At 43.0% G+C, this 17,631-nt stretch overlaps 2 protein-coding genes across 2 annotated transcripts in view; one reads left to right on the top strand and one right to left on the bottom strand.

The window, feature by feature from the left end:
* The window catches only part of LOC116274632 (probable C-mannosyltransferase DPY19L2), a 38,546-nt gene extending 36,575 nt beyond the window's left edge, over nt 1-1,971 (bottom strand). Inside the window, 1 exon segment of the mRNA XM_031665862.1 lies at nt 1,709-1,971. Within this exon segment, the coding sequence (XP_031521722.1) occupies nt 1,709-1,971 (263 nt within the window).
* Nucleotides 1,972-2,388: 417 nt separating this feature from the next.
* Nucleotides 2,389-17,631, top strand: part of LOC101016150 (dpy-19 like C-mannosyltransferase 1) — a 108,192-nt gene continuing 92,949 nt past the window's right edge. Inside the window, exon 1 of the mRNA XM_031665863.1 lies at nt 2,389-2,776. Coding sequence (XP_031521723.1) covers nt 2,479-2,776 — 298 coding nt within the window. The 5' untranslated portion in view covers nt 2,389-2,478. The remainder of the gene's footprint in view (nt 2,777-17,631) is intronic.

The raw sequence follows: 17,631 nt of genomic DNA on the forward strand, positions 1-17,631 counted from the left end.
CTACCAACACCAGACAATTTGAACATTCACTGAGCAACTACTTGAATGTATGTAATTGTTAGATGCTTTACATACATTGTCTTTTTTTTTTTTTTTTTTTTTAAACAAACCTGTGAACTACATGTTTTTGTTGCCTCCGTTTTAAGAATGAAGAAATCCAGACTCAAAGAGGTATAATACCGTGGTCAAGGCTGATATGGGTCAATGTAGTGGCTGCAACCTGGATCTAAATTGACCGTGTTTAGAAACAAACAAACAAAACAAAACAAAAAACCCAAAAAACTAATACCCCACACTGCCCCTCGCTGGGTTTCTCCGCATGGTTGCCAAGCCAAGAAGAGGAAATGACAAGCACTTGCGGAACTGCATTCATTCACTCACTTATTCATTCAACGAGTGTTTTCCTGGTACAAGGGTACCAGCTTAAGGGAGGCAATTCCTGAATTCAGGGACCATCACATAAAGGAGATACACAACAATCAAATAGTTCAAATGTTGAACCTCTTTTTCCATGCGTCTTTCTAATGATTAAAAAAAAAAGTTATTTGTATTATTATTATTTTCTTTTTTTTGAGGTGGAGTCTCGCTCTGTTGCCCAGGCTGGAGTGTAGTGGCATGATCTCGGCTCACTGCAACCTCCGCCTCCCCGGTTGAAGCGATTCTTCCGCCTCAGCCTCCCGAGTAGCTGGGACTACAGGCGCCCGCCACCACGCCCGGCTAATTTTTGTATTTTTAGTAGAAACAGAGTTTCACCATCTTGGCCAGGCTTGTCTTGAACTCCTGGCCTCGTGATCCACCCGCCTCGGCCTCCCAAAGTGTTGGGATTACAAGCGTGAGCCACGGCTCCTGGCTAGCTATTCATATTATCCTTAATAGACATTGAATTAGCTTTCTTTTAACCGAATAAATTCAACATTAATCCCAGAGGTAACACTGGGTTCGGATGACACATTGTTTCAGAATCCAAGCCTTCTGCAGCCCACTTTCAACCATTTTTTTTAAACCAGTGTATAAAAATAGTTATTCCTTGCTCCAATAAAGACATTGGAAAATCCAAATTCACAAACTAGACAGGGTATGAGGGAGTATTAACTAGTATGGCAAACACCCTCCCTTTACAAAATAATCCACTGTCTCTTAAAAAGGCTAACAGTGAACGAATGGTGGTATTAATAAGGAAATCAAAGGGCAAAGAAACATAAAGAGCGAGAAAGTCACGTGAAGTCCCTGGAATTACAACAGAGATAAGCAGAACGAAGAGCCTTGATTTACAACACTGGGACTTAAAGACAACTTTTTGGAACAAGCCCACTGGGCACGGAAAGGAAAGGAACCTCCCAGTTGTAACCCATGCGGTTGTAAGACTTTGTGCAAAGAATGCAGGGGTGGAGGGAGAACTGGGATCTACCTGATTTTCTCAGTTTTCCCGGGTTTAATTTACTCGTGCATTCTGCTATGTAAAAGAAAGCATATTTTTCGACTAAAATCTCCTATCTTATCAACGCAAAGTTTTCCTGCTTTCTATTAAGCAACAAGGTTACAGCAAGTATAACAAACTCAACGTACTTATTGATGATCTTTCCTGCTCCAGCCAATCCATCCTATCACCTTCAGCCTGGCTCCTACCCTGGTCTTCAGTTTACACTTGTGCCTCAGCCCTTACCAGCTACCCATGAGATTCCTGGCTGCTATTTTAATACTCTGTTACTATTTTAAATCGGGTCGCGCCCGTTCTTCCTGTCGGTGAGTGAGGGGCTGCGCTTCAAGTTGCGCGACCACACAGCGGTGAGTAAACGGAGACGCCGACCAGGCGCCCAAGGCGCACGCACAGCGCCCCTGAGTGGCCGCTCCGGGAGCCTTCTCCCTGCCCCGCCGCGTCTCGCCCTCGCGGGCTCCACGCGCAGCCTTAATAGGCTCCGAAACTTGGATCAGCGCACCGATCCCTGAGAGGGCTCTTCCTTCGGCCCCCATCACTCCCACAATGGAAGGGCTGCCGCCTCCGGAAGGCTGTCCGCGTCTGCGTCCGCGTCTTCGCACCAGCCGAGCCCCGCGCGGGCCCCGAAGAGGTGCGGGTCGCCTGGCGGCAGCGGGGTCGGGCCCCTCCCGCGCCGGAAGTCCGCGCGTGCGCGCTGGCCGGCCTGGAGCGCGCGTCCGGCGCAGAGGGGCGGCGGGGGCGGGGCCGCGGCCGCTCGCAGGGTGTCCCCGCCCCCGCCCCCCGGCGTTCCACGGTCGCCGTGACAACCGGAGCGGCGGCAACGGCGGCGGGCTGGCGAGTCCGGCGCCGCCTCCCGGCGGTACTGCTAGGCAGGCAACAGCCGCCCGGCCTCCGCGATCTCCCCGCCTCCCGGCCCGCGGGGAGGGACGGGCCCGCCCTCCGCCCGCCCGCTGGAGAGTGAGCGGCGCCCAGCCGCCCAGCCAGCCCGCCGTTCTCCGGCCGCCGTCCGGGCGCGCGCAGCGAGCGGGCGCGACTATGCCAAGATGGTCCTGCAGGCGCGGAACAAGCACCGGGAGGCGGCTCCGAAGCCGCCCCAGCCGCCCCGCGTCTCGCAGTCGCCGCTGAGGGGGGCGCCGGACGTCGGCGCCGGGGAGCCCGGGCCCGAGCGCGCGCCGCCGTCCCCAGGGCGCAAGGGCGCCGCGGGCAGGAAGGGGCCCCGCGCCGAGACCGCCGCGCCGCCCGCCGGGGGCGGCCTCGGTGGGCGCCTGGCCGCCCGGCTGCGCTGGGCTCTGGGCCTGCGGCGCGCGGGGCGCGGCCGGACCTGGACCACGCTCCTGTTAGGTGAGCAGCCCGAGCGCGGGCGCCGCCGGGACGCGGAACTTTGAGACGCGGGCCCCCTCCCCTCCCCTTCCTTCCCCTCTCCTCCCGCTTCCGCCGCGCAGAGCCCAGCCGGCCGGACCAGCCAGTTTGCAGCCCTCTCCGACTTTTTCTGTGGGACGTTCTTACCTTCTCCTTCCCCCAACTCCCCGGCTCAGCTCTCCTCGCACGCTTCCCACCCGCGCTCTGCCTGGGCTCTAAAAGAATGGCCCGGGGATCAACAGCTGCCCGGCCTGGCCGCGGGCGGCAGGTCTGCGCTAAGGAGACTTGGGCGCTGCTGATTGGCATGACCGGCCGCCTTCCCCGTTATCTCGGCCTCTGACCGCCAGGATGGTTTGCTTTGGCTTGGAAACGATTCCGTGGAGCTCAAAGCAAACGCACGTTCCATGTCCTAGGGAGTTGCTTAAACTTATAATTAAATTTTAGCGTGCTTTTTTCTTCCTGGCCGCAAACGCCGCCGGTGGCACTTTATTTGTGATTCCCCTCGACACGTCACTTTCTAGGTTGCGTTGTGTTTGGGGCGCCCGAGCCTTAATCCTCCTTGCTGGCCTGGGAACCTTTGGTGAGGAGGGCTCTCCTCCCCTCCCTCTGGCATGCACCAAATGGATGATGTGTAATGATGTGCTGGAAAAAAAAAAGTTGAAGCATATGTTTCGGACTGACTTCAGGTTTCCTTTGTTTCCTGGTTGACATTTCGATAAGGCAAATTATAGCAGTTTGGATAACAGGCCTAATTTTTCTAAGTAAACTAGTGAAATGCTTTAACATTGCTTTTTCTGTATGCCTAAGTGGGCTTTTGGCTACTGAACTGTTCAGTTACTGTTGATTTATCCCTTAGTATATTTTTAAATTCCCTTAGTGACTCAAAGTTCCCTTATCCAGGAGTTGGGGTACAGACGTGTAAGTCAAGGAATAGGACACAGCAAATTGGCTTCCCCTGAGATCACAGCCACAGCTAAAAGCCACTCAGTCATAAAAAGCCAGTCATCTCTGTGTGTACGTTTTAATGGGCTCAAGAAGGTTGTTCTTAGGGTACTTTTTTTTCCATTGCAGATTCAAGCCTAGAAAAACTAAGTTTTTTTTTTTTTTCCAGCACATTCCCCCCCCCCCCCCCCTTTTTTTTTTTTTTTTTTTTTTTCTTTCCTCAGCGAGCTTGAAAAGCTGGCTAGTGTGCAGGTTAGAAAAGCTCACCTTGGGGAGGCAGCATGATACAGTGGATGAGGCAGAGCCTTCAGATCTAGTACACAGCGGTTCAGTTTGGTTTGAGTTTTAGGTTCCTTTGTGAGTCTTTCCTTCTTTGCTAGTGGGGGGTTATCACATGGCAAATTTACTCCACAGGGATCTGCGAAGGATCATAACTAAAAGGAGTGGGTGATACATGGGAAGATACTTTGTGTTTAGAGCACTTGACACATTGTAGTTGTTGTAATAAAAGCAAATGTGTGACACTGATTTGAGATCTGATGACAGAATGGAGTTGCATTTTTATTGAATGACTAATATAAACATTAACCACTTTGTAGTAAAATATAAAATGGCATTGCTTCTTCAGGGATGTTACAATAACAAATCTTAGAATAATGATATTTATTGCTATTTTCTGCATATTTTCTTTTTTGATTGCATTTCCTTTGAATCTTCTTTGGATGGATGCATGACTTATATTTGAATGACTTATCTTTGAATTTAGTAATTCCCATACCTAAATACAGTTTTGTATTAATGTAACAGTATAGCACGTTGCTTGACTTGCCCCTTTGAGCATTGAAAGGAGGTACAGTGAATGTGGTAGACCGTATTCTTGGGTGTACCCTGGACCATGGCCATCAGATGTATGGAAGTTGGATGAACAGACGTAGGTCTAGAGACTTACTGTCCTTGTTAACCCTCTGCATGAGGCCCCAGGGCACCTTGAGAGATGATTCTGCTGAATGATTGGGCCTGGGTTGCTTCTTTCTCTGGCTCTGTACCCTCATAGACTGATGTCAGACCTGTTTCTTCCCCACGATTATGCCCTGCCACAGCATCAAAAAACCACTCAGATCCTGCACAGAGGAGCAGAGTTTAGACATTTTTGAAAGCTGCCTTATTTCCTGTTTCCTTCCCGCCTCCCAGAATGCGTATGAGTTGAGCTGACATTATACAGTATTTCAGTATAGGACTTTAAAATAGCTGTTTGGTTTTCCACAGTGCATTGCATATTCTTTTGTTCATCAAGAGTTCATTTGTAACTGATCAAAAAAAGAACAATTATAACAACTAAATATTAAGCTAGACAGAAATGGATTCATTTCTATTTAGAAAGTAATTTTGTAACTTGAAGCTCCATGATAGAAACACAAGTTTTTAAGAGTTAGAAACTGACCGGGGCTTTCCTCCATAGGTTCTAATCACTGATGAGGAACTCACTGCCTACCAACATGGTCTTTCCACTGTAGGGCAGTGTTAAGCATTGTTGAAAAGTCTGTTTTAATAAATATATGTTTTTCTTATTTGGGGGCATTATTTGCTACTTATTTAGTGGTAACATTTGTAAAGAGGGGTTCTTGGCATGTTTATTTTTAGAAGTTTCAACCGGATAGCTTCCTCATGCAGAGGCGGCTGTGACATAATAAAACCTTGACAATGTTTCCCAAACTTTTTTGACCACAGCCCACATTGTAACAATACATTTTATATTAAACCCGTTCACACTTCCAAAATGCAACTCAGTATATATAAGCATAAGTCTGTATGTCTGTTGATCTATTTATGTATGCCAGTGCTCCATCAGGAAACAATTGTGCTAGTAAAAGATATACCCATTAGACATGCAAACAAAGCATGTCTGCGGTGAAAGACTAACATGAGATATGATTTACAAAACAATAAAAAAAGAACCTGAGTATGGAAAAAGTGGATGATAAAAACTACCTTTTCCTCGCTTTGCACCAGTCCTGTTTGACTCATTCCCATTACCCGCCTGGTTCCTGTGGTCAGTGGCAAGGGTATCCCTGCTCTAACCTGGTTCTTTATTGGCAAGGCTTTTCAACCTTAGCATTGTGGCATTTTGGGTGGGATAATTTTTTTGTTGTGGGGGCTGTCCTGTGCACTGCAGGATTTTAGCAGCATCCTTGCCCTCCACCTACTAGGTGCCACTAGTACCTCCCCAGTAGTGACAACGAAAATGTCTCCAGATATTGGCCATTATACCCTGGGGGGCAAAATTGCTTCATTTAGGACCACTGCTTTTATTCTCCACAGCTTACGAGAGCCTTGAAGTGCATATGATAGGAAACACTTGTGACTTCTTAGAGGCAGAAGTGGTCAGAAACTGGGTGGACGCAGAGAGTTGAATCTAGCTGTTGGGGTAGATGGGGGGAGCAATGTGGTGTGGTGGAAGCAGCATAGCCATTTCAACACTGGCTGTTTCTGCATTCAAGCTGTTCTACACTCCCTTAATATTTCTCACCCTTAGTTGGCTTGTCCTTTAAAATGGGGATAATAAATGCTTTGTCTGATTGTGGTAAAGAATAAATGAGACAATACATGTAAAATAGCACAGTAAGTTCATTCATAGTCAATCATACCATATCATTGAGTGTCTACTAAGCTAGATGCTAGTTGGTGGGGCTAAAATGTAGAATGAGACTCTGTCACCCCTACCTTCATGGAACTTACATACTAGAAGGGGGGATGGTAAATAAATGAAAATAATTGCACATAGTGGAGTCTACAATGCAGAAAAGAAACAAAAAGCTGAAGTCACGAGGAAAAAAAAGGAAATACCCAGTTTAAGTAGGATCAGGAAAGGCCTCTGGGGAGGTAGCCTGCCTTAAAGCTGAGACTGATAGAAAAGATGTCAGCTGAACAGAAGAAGAGAGAAGTGACCGTAGACAGCACAAAAAGGTAGGACAGAGCTTAGCATGTTGAAAGAAGAGAGGGCAGAGGTGCATCAAAGTGAGATGGGCATGGGCCAGATCTTGAAAAGGTGCTTGGGTTTATTCTCAGTGCAACAGGAAGCCATTGAGGAATGCTGAACAGGAGAGTGACATGATTAGGAGTCCCTTTGAAATCATGCTGGGAAGCGGTGGGTGCATTACAAGGACAAAAGCAGAGAGACCCATGAGAAGGCTGTTCAGGGACCTTGCAAGAGGGTTGCTGGCCTGGATGAAGGCAGTGGCTGTGGAGATGGAGAGAAGTTGGTCAATTTGAGATGTGTTTTGGAGGTGAAAATGATAGGACTTATGGTGGGAGAACTGGTTGAGGAAAGTGCAGGTTATGAATACTGCGTTTGAAAGCTTCTCTAATTGGGTAAATAATGTGGCATTCACCAAGATAGTGAAGACTGAAGACTAGGGGTATGGATGAGGGGATAGGTTTGAAGGAAAAGGTCAAGAATTTCATCTTGGACATGTTACTTTTGGGACATTTGTGAGATGTCCAAGTAGAAATGCCAATCAGTGGTGGGATGTGAGAGAAAAGGTCTGAGTGGAGACATACTACAAGGAGTCATCAGCAAATTGGTTTTCACATTAATGGGAATTGAAGTCGTATTCCCATTGAACTTCTATTTCCATGCTTATGGGAACAATAGCATCTTATACTGATAGGTTACTCGCATGGGCATATTGAGTGCTAGATTAACTCATTTAACTGTTAACTCCAGTCCCTCCACCCATTGACTCTATGATTACTGAGAAAGTAGCTTGTTTATACGATACAGGGACTTGTCTGAGCACACAATGTTAATGTGAACTTGTCAGGTCACCTAAAGTGTGAAGGGCTAGGGGTTTGACCAGGCAATGTGTTTCCTAAGTTCATGCTATATTTCATCTCCTCTAGGGGGACAGTACAGCAAAAGCAATTAAACCCTAAATTAGGTCAAACTATGTTTGTAATTTCAATAAATGTTAGTTCTTGTTCTTCCTTCTCGGGAAAAAAGAGGAAAGGGTCTGCCAGAGATACAGGAACAAGAAGTAGAAAGAGCATATTAGGGGTGGCATAAGGCCAAGAAAAGCCAAAGGAAATGGCCGGGCCCCAGGACACAGGCCATCTTCAGTGTGCCCAGCAATCAAACAGACCGTAAGACCAACTGAGCACCAACTGTGAGAGTGTGTTTCTGTTAATTCACTGAGGTCATGCCAGTGGGAATTTGGGATTTTAAAGAATTTCTTTAATGTTTATAGCCATTTTTTTCTTTTAAAAATGAACTGCATTGTCAAAGGGAATGTTTCATCCTTCGACATATTTTTATTATTAAAAGATACAGTTAGAGGTGTCTGAATGCATTGATGCTCATTATCAAATAGCAATTTGTTGGTTTAGTTTAGATAAATATAAGCATATGTTATCTATTTCTTGTTTTTGGCTAATATTGGGGCATGTACAGGCTTTGCCTAATTTACATATACATATGGTCATTTAGGATTAGTGCTAATATTTGAACAGTAGCTGCTTTGCATTGTAAATACTTATCCTGGGCTGTATTAATTTCTCTTAGTGAGTATGTTAGGTATATTAATGTTTCTTAAAGTTCATGCTAATGAGGCACAGTTGTTCCTTCGTATCCCTGAGGGATTGGTTCAAGGACCTCCTCTGATATCAAAATCTGCAGATGCTCAAGTCCCTAGTATAAAATGGCATAGTATTTGCCTATAATGTACACACATACTCCTGGATACTTTAAATCATCTCCACATTACTTAGAATACCTAATAGAATGTCAATGTTACGTATATATTTGTTATACTGTATTGTTTAGGGAATAATATCTGTGTGTGTTCAGTACAGATGAATGTTTGACCCCTACTATTTTCAATCTGAGGTTGGTTGAATCCACAGATGTGGAACTGACAGATATAGAGGACTGACTAAATCTACATTGTCATAGAGACCATAAACCTGTGTACATACTTCGAAATGGGGTAGCTTTAGGCTTTATTATTCATATGTTTAATCCTAAATTCCTGTTTTGCTAGTTCTTTTGCCATCAGCTTGTACATTAGCCAAACCATTGGGACATTACTCTTCCAGGGGAAGAGGCTGCTAGTTTTATTTAGTTACTATTAGAACCATTTAGTTCTAATGGTTACTAGTCATCAAAGCTAGTAAAAATTACATCTGTATCTAGGTCCAGATGTTGTTTAATCTCATAAAGGGCAGTCTTGTTTCACAGGGAATATCAATTCTGCATGGAGGACCTTTCGTAGTTCAATCAAGAATCGTTGAATATAAATACATTTAAAAAGCAAATAATTTATTTTCAGAATACATAAATCTACAACTACTGTAGCATGTTTTTGTGCTTTAATACTGCTTTCTATTTTCTCAGCATTCTCACTATTATTTTTGTCCTGAGGGCTCTTAAATGAATAGCTGTTTCTGTTTTTCTGGCATGTTTGTCTATATTTGTAGCTGATTGTCAGGTGTGTTTTCAGCACGATCGCTATCACCTAAAGAATGTTTGGATGGCATTTTGTAATTTTAACTTTATTATAGCAGCAAGTGTTAACATAATGGCATTAGCTGTCACGGAATACTAGAAGTTCTGGCGTGGTTTATTTTACTGATCGTGAACGCGTGTGATTTTATCTACTAGTTTACAGTAGCACTAATTGTAAACACAGTTTCTAAGTCACTTGACCAGTTACTTTTGAAAACTTGTTATCTAGACAAATTATTAGTTTAGGAAGATTGTTGTAATTGAGAAGAGTGAGACTTTATCCATAGTTTTAATACTAAAATTTGCCCAAAGTGCTACTACTATGCCCTTTGGGCAAATACGTTTCCTGTTTCCTAACAGTAAGTACTACTTTTTATAATACAGCTTTTCAGTCCTGGAGTTGTCAACAGCAGAATCTTTTTACTTGTACATATTAATCATAAAGTTCTTATGTAATTGTTTTCCACTAAGTTTAAAAAGTTGTTGTTTTTTGAAAATGAGACCTTATTTCTCACTCTTTTCTCATCTTTCATATCCATGGGAATGTTATAAAAATGTAGAACTTAAAGGTTACCTCTTAGAACTTTCCTGGTGAGAAAACTAAAGTAGGGTCAGGTGAATGGCCCAGTTCATTACTGAGTTCATCAGGTGAAGTTTGGGATTGAAGTTGAGGTCTCTTGGCTTTGTTAATTACATCTGTGTAAATTGTAGGTTTCAGATCTAAAGTCTAAGGCATCTGTCAAAGGCACATTAGTGGGAGGTTGACCTCATGTGTCCCAAGACGTTATAGCTCTTTTGGCAAGAGCACTGCTTTGGCTTCTGGTTATTTGGGGGAATCACTCTTTTATATCTTTATGGTCAACCTGTCAGTCTCTGGGGTTTTTTTTACATGATTATTTTTGAAAACTATTTAATCTGAAAATTTTTATTGCATTTGGTTGGTTTGGCAATGACATAACAAACACAGTAAAATAGTAAAAACTGTCACAGTTTTCTTAGTCACTTAAATTAAAAGATAAACAAGATTTGTGGTACACAAGGGAAGCTTGCAATTTGAGGGGAATGCATGTCTTACCATTGGAATGGGTTATCAGTTAATAAACTTGTTAAATCTCTTGCTGAATATGATGGGCCTGGATGTGTGTTGTTCGTGTGTGTGGTTCTCTTTTTACTCTAGTGGAGAGATGCAGCTTCTACACTTTTTCCATTAGGTTTACTAAAGTTTTACAGCTTCTGTATGCATGCTCAGAAGCAGATCATATTATGTTGGTTGTGTATCTTATTTAGCTATTTGTTCTTAAAACAATAAAATGCATTTTTTAAATAAGGATAAAGTTACTTTATGAAAATTACTTGTGTAGATTACTGTTTGATTTTGAAATGTTTGTGTCAGTGTCATTTGAATCAGAGCAACTCCATTTCGAATGAAGGATGGGTAAAATAAGGCTGAGACCCACCAGGCTGCATTACCAGAAGGTTAGGCATCCTAAGTCACAGGATAAGATGGGAGGTCAGCAAAAGGTACAGGTCACAAAGACCCTGCTGATAAAACAGCATGCGGTAAAGAAGCCAGCTGAAACCCACCGAAACCAAGATGGCGACAAAAGTGACCTCTTGTTGTCCTCACTGCTCATTATATGCTAACTATACTACATGAGCATGCTAAAAGACACTCCCACCAGTCCCATGACAGTTTACAAATGCCATGGCAATGTCAGGAAGTTAGGCTATATGATCTAAAAAGGGGAGGAACCCTCAGTTCCAGGAATTGTCCACCCCTTTTCCAGAAAACTCATGAATAATTCACCCCTTGTTTAGCATAGAATCAAAAACTGTAAGTATAAGGATACTATAAGTATCCTTGGTTCAGTAGCCCAAACTGCTCTTCAGTCTAGGGAGTAGTCATTCTTTATTCCTTTACTGAATGAACTTGCTTTGAACTCGCCCAGAATTCTTTCTTGTGCAAGATCTAAGAACCCTGTCTTGGAGTCTGGATGAGGACCCTTTTCTGGTAACATCTGTTTTCATATTATGGGAGAATAAGACTTTTAAGGGAAATTAGAATTTATTGTCTTCAAAACACTTATGTTGAGCAGTTGTTGTATTAAGTATTGCCTACTTTAATATCTGTACATATACAAATATTTAAATATGTGAATGTTTACTTAGTGTATTTCTCTGTTTAGAAGCCTAATTATATTCTGCTTTGGGATGGTGATATATACTTTCCATGCTCTCCTGTTTTCATATACTGTATTCACTTTAAAATAAACGGTTTTGTCCTTGATGCTTTTGTGATTTCTAAGGCATTTCCTCCTGTGTGCCAGTGCATCCTCTTCGTTGAATGTGCTTAACGTTTTCAAGCCTGAGTTTGGAGTCAGAGAAACCCAGTTCTCCTCCAGGCCTTGCTGCATCCCAGTCATGTGCCCCTGAGCCTCATGGGAAAATGTGACCCGTATCTGCCTCAAAGGCACTCCTGGATCATTTTTGCTTAATATGTGGAAGGGCTCTCTCAACTGCAACTGACAAACAGATGTTAGACGTTTTCATTGTAATTAAGTTTTCTAATTTTTTCTTAACTGTTGGAAAGCACAGTTTTGCTTAATGCAAAATACATGGAGGAGATTCTGATTAACTAAAGTTGTCCTTAAAATGATCATCATGTAGAGCACTGATTTCTAGATCTTACTAGGAGCAGTAGTTTTTTTCAAATCATGACTGAATTGTATTTTTATTTATTTTTTGAGACGGAGTTTTGCTCTTGTTGCCCAGGCTGGAGTGCAATGGTGCGATTTTGGCTCACTGCAACCTCTGCCTCCCAAGTTCAAGCGATTCTCTTGCCTCAGCCTCCCAAGTGGCTGGGATTACAGACATGTGCCACCATGCCCGACTAATTTGTTTTTTTTGTTTTGTTTTGTTTTGTTTTGTTTTTAGTAGAGACAGGGTTTCACCATGTTGGCCAGGATGGTTTCTAATCCCTGACATCAGGTGATCTACCCGCCTCGGCCTCCCAAAGTGCTGGGATTACAGGCGTGAGCCATGGAGCCCGGCCTTCATGACTGAATTTTAAAAGCAATCTTTCTTCTCACTTTGAAACTCAATATCTATATTAATAGAGTACATTCTTTCTTTTCCTATTCAAAATAGAAAACAAATTGAAACTGCCAAACCTGCCAAGACTTTGTAGTTTGGGGAGCAGGAAAATAAAAAGAAAACAGAAAATTGTCAGAAAATAGCTGTACAGTCCACCTGGGAGAGTACAGAGTCCAGTGTGTTAGTGATAATAGCTGTAGGTAGCTACTCAAGGTCGTTAAGTGCTAGGGATGGAGACAACCAAAGAGAAACCCCTCTTTTTTTTTTCCGAGACAGAGATTTGCTCTTGTTGCCCAGGCTGGAGTGCAATGGCACAATCTCGGCTCACTGCAACCTCTGCCTCCTGAATTCAAGCTATTCTCCTGCCTCAGCTTCCTGAGTATTGAGTAGCTGGGATTACAGGTGCCTGCTACCACGCCCAGCTAAATTTTTTGTATTTTTAGTAGAGACGGGGTTTCATCTTGTTGGCCAGGCTGTCTTGAACTCCTGACCTCAGGTATCCACCTGCCTTGGCCTCCCAAAATGCTGGGATTACAGGCATGAGCCACCGTGCCCGACTAGCCCCTTACTTTTATACTTGGTGAAAATGAGACTCTGAGAAGCTGAATAACTTGAAAGTCATCTAAAACCTAAGGAATAGTTCTTCTTAAGAAGACTTTCTTACCAGGAAAGTAAAGGAATTTGAATTCTTTCCCTTTCTTAATCAGTATTTTCAGCTATCACGTTTTGCCAACTTCTCCCTCAGTGTATCTTTTGAATTTACTAATACATTTCCCTTTTCCTTATAAAGCCCATTTCATCACTAGTCTCCAGGTCATTTTACTCCTAGATTGTTACTATATTCTTCTCATTGGACCTTCTGACATAATGACACTGCTTCTCAAAATTTGGACTGTATAAAGTCACCCAAGAATTTGTTAAAAATGTAGATGTCCAAGCCCCAAGTGAGATCTGTTGAATCAGGATCTCTGAGAGTGGGGGCCCAGAAATGCAGGCTTAACACACTACTCCTAGGTCGGTGTTCTCTGCCTTGGCTGCACAATCACCACTCCGCCATGCCAGACATAGTAATGTGGAAAGCTCCCGGGTGATTCCAGTGTGTTGTCGGGTGATTCCAGTGTGTTTTCAGTGTTGACACTGCTCTTTAAAGTGTCTGTGAATCACCTCAGGCATCTTGTTAAAATGTGGATTGGGAGCCTTGTTAAAATGTGGATTGGGAGTCAGGAGGTCTGGAATGGGACCTGAGACTCTGCATTTCCAGCTACTCCCAGGTGATACCATTACTACTGGTTTCCAGGACACTGAGAGTAGCAAGAAGCTGATTTTCACATTACATTTTGTGAGGAACTACCTAGATTTTGCCCCAGTCATTCTCTGTACCAATGATAATCAACCTTGACTGTATGTCAGAATCACTTGTGACTATAAAAACAAAAAAATCCTGGAGTGCAGATTTAAGGGCCCTGGATTTATACTCAAACACCTCTTATCTTTAGTGCCACTGATGATTCTAATGCAATACCAGGGTTTGGACCACTGTGGCTCTCTATTGCTGCATTATGATGTTGTCTCTGAAACTTGCTTGGTTTCTCTGTTGACCAATGTCACTGCTTCTCAACCTTCCACATAATAGCATGCAAAGAAAATGGTAATATTTGTGTGGCACAGTGGGGTAAATAGATGGTATCTTCGAAGCCAGGCAGGAGGTTACTGGCCCCAGGGACTCTGGCTTTCTTATTCTTGGCACTTCCAGGCCTACTAGTTGGGAAAGTCTGGCTCCTGCTGTTCGTGGAGTGCTGAAATCCTGACAGACTGTGTATATAATGAGTGGACCCTTAGTAAATATTAGCACATTATTGTCGTCGTTATTCATATTCTATATCATCATTATTAGTGGCGGGAATTCTTTTATCCAAGTCCAATATCTGACTGTATTGTATTTGTCTATTCTGGCTGTTTGCCATAAATCCACACCTAAGTTATATCCATGTCTTGAGGCTGCCACCCCCACCCTGACCCCATCTTTTTAACCATCTTAATAAACCATGCCCTAAGGTCATTACTGATCTGCCTTCTCAGGTTTCTTATAGTTCTTAGACTTTGTGCCATCTGCTTGAGTGCTTAATGTGTTCTCTCATTATTTTATGTACCTAAATCTTATTTCTTGAAGATTTTATATTTAAGGGCAAAGATATGGGCTAATGTTTCTTTAATGTTCTTGGTTCTTAGGAAAATGTGTTGTGCATCTAATAGGCATTTAGATAGTTGTTGACTTTGAAGCTATGCAAAGTAATCCACACAAAAATCTAGGCACTAGAAAGAAGAAGAAACTGAGCTTGTGGGATCTGTGACTGCTTTCTCTTTCTCAAGCTGGATCCTAAAGAATATCTTTTCATTTGTTCACTATACAGAAACTGGGCTTTGATTCCAGGTACTATAACTGTATTGTATATATAAAAATAGATATTTACCTTCATGTAATGGGAATGCTTCAAATAATTTGGATTGTTGAGAAAGTATCTTTATGTGTTAAGGTTTTTGTTTAATTGAGTGCATTCTATAATTTATATGGTTGTAGGTAATAGTAATTTAACCGTTTAACTCAGCGAGGTGCCAGGCGTGATACTAAGTAGTGTAAAGATGAATTACACACACACACTCAGCCTTGAGGCCGTTGCATTCTAGCAGAGGAAACTGACGTGTGTGTAACTAGCTATTGAGGTGCCGTAATAGTGGTATTATAGCTAGGATAGCTAGACAAGCAGTACAAAATGCTACATTTGAATTCTTTTGATTCTGAAGGACAAATTACAGATTTTTAAGGCAGGAACAACGGCACAGAATCATTAAAGCACTTGGGGTTTTAGGGGATTGTTGTCCAGTGCATCTAGAATGAAGGGTGTGTGGTGGGATTGACTGGAAATAGGCCAGTGTAGGCTACATATGGGTAATGGGAAGTCATGGGGCTTTTCAAGCAAGGGGATATGATGCTTAGAGCTGTATGTTTCGAAATTGACTTCAACCCCTAGGATGGATTGTATTTGTGGGGTAGGGAAACCAACACTGATGACTTCAACTTCTGGAAAAAAACTTTGAAACTCAAAACGAACCCTTATAACAGTGAGAAGTGGCTAGTAATGTAGGAAGGGATTGGAAATAGAACTTGTCAAGCTTGATTTGAAAACTTTATCCAGATAGATTTAAGGAGTGTCCTTAACTTCTTTTTATGCCATTTTTCACTTGAGAGTTAGTAATGCCAAAAGTCTTTAGCATGCTTTAGGTACAGATGAACCTCAATTTAGGAATAGGTTGAATTTTTAAGTTTTCACTTATTCGACAGGATAATGCATATCATTTTGGACTTAGAATACATTTCTTCGGCCTGGCACAGTGGCTCACACCTGTAATTCCAGCACCTTGGGAGGCCGAGGCGGGTGGATCACAAGGTCAGGAGATCGAGACCGTCCTGGCTAACACGGTGAAACCCCGTCTCTACTAAAAAAAATTAGCCAGGCATGGTGGCAAGCGCCTGTAGTCCCAGCTACTCAGGAGGCTGAAGCAGGAGAATGGTGTGAACCTGGGAGGTGGAGCTTGCAGTGAGCCGAGATCGCGCCACTGCGCTCCAGCCTGGGAGACAGAGCGAGACTCCAACCAAAAAAAAAAGAGAATACATTTATTCATATAAATATTGTTACAAGACAAGGTCATTAAATGCCCAGCATAGGGAAGGAGGCAGCTCTGTCATGGTGGAAGGAGCTCAGGCTGAGAATTAGGACACCTGGGTTCAGTGATCTCTAGCCACTTACCAGCTATGTGCCTTGCGGGGAATAGCCTCTTAGAAGCCCACTCTTTCATTTGTAAAATGCTAATAAATACTCACAAGGTTATTGTGAAAATCAAGTTTTTTGTGAAGGTGCTTTGTGAATTTTAAGACAAATAGTATTTATGAAGTACACGTGTAAGAGGATAAAAAGTATTTTTTTTAACTTCTGGATGGGAACGTTGATTTGTGGTCAGGAACATACCTTGGTTGCTGCGGTTGTGGGAGAGCAGACTGCAAGTTACAGAGCAGCACGAGGAGAAGCCCACCCTGGCCTCATGGTGCCCTCAAACCTTGGGGAGGAGAGAGAGAAAGGACAGTGAGTCTCAAACTTTAGCTTGCCTTAGACTCAACTGGGGAATCTTAAAATTACAGATCACAGCATTGCTACTTCCCGGTGACCCTCACGACAGTGTCTAGGAAGGGCCCCGGCTTGGGGTAATTGGAAGAGGGAGGAGGTAAGAGCAGGCGGGGGCCTGGGTGCTGGTGGGAGATGGAATGAGGTTTGGGGACTTGGAGGATTGTCTGTTCAATGTCTTCATCCTTTCCTCCCACTGCAAGAGGGGAGGGAGCTGGCTGCCTATAGACCGGGTATCTAATCTGCACAAAATAAATGGTTGCTCCATTGGTGAAAAAGGATGACACACGTGTGTGTGTATCTATCAAAATATATTCAATTGAGGTTATTAGGACATGATTTTGGATTATTTCATTCCTCCCCTTAATTATATCAAGCTTTATGTATTAATTCAGCAAACACTTGAGCTTGCTCAGCTTTGTGCTAATAAGTACTGTAGTAAACTTTGGTAAACATTGTTTCTGCCCTCAGGGAGTTACAATCTGTTTTGTTTAAACAAGAGTGTAATTTATTTTTATTATTTTTTTATTTTTTAATTTTTTTATTATTATTATACTTTAAGTTCTAGGGTACATGTGCATAACGTGCAGGTTTGTTACATATGTATACTTGTGCCATGTTGCTGGGCTGCACCCATCAACTCGACAGCACCCATCAACTCGTCATTTACATCAGGTATAACTCCCAATGGAATCCCTCCCCCCTCCCCCCTCCCCATGATAGGCCCCGGTGTGTGATGTTCCCCTTCCCGAGTCCAAGTGATCTCATTGTTCAGTTCCCACCTATGAGTGAGAACATGCGGTGTTTGGTTTTCTGTTCTTGTGATAGTTTGCTAAGAATGATGGTTTCCAGCTGCATCCATGTCCCTACCAAGGACACAAACTCATCCTTTTTTATGGCTGCATAGTATTCCATGGTGTATATGTGCCACATTTTCTTAATCCAGTGTGTCACTGATGGACATTTGGGTTGATTCCAAGTCTTTGCTGTTGTGAATAGTGCTGCAATAAACATACGTGTGCATGTGTCTTTACACTGTTGGTGGGATTGTAAACTAGTTCAACCATTATGGAAAACAGTATGGCGATTCCTCAAGGATCTAGAACTAGATGTACCATATGACC

This window comes from Papio anubis, chromosome 4, assembly GCF_008728515.1.
Source record: "Papio anubis isolate 15944 chromosome 4, Panubis1.0, whole genome shotgun sequence".
Taxonomy (NCBI): domain Eukaryota; kingdom Metazoa; phylum Chordata; class Mammalia; order Primates; family Cercopithecidae; genus Papio; species Papio anubis.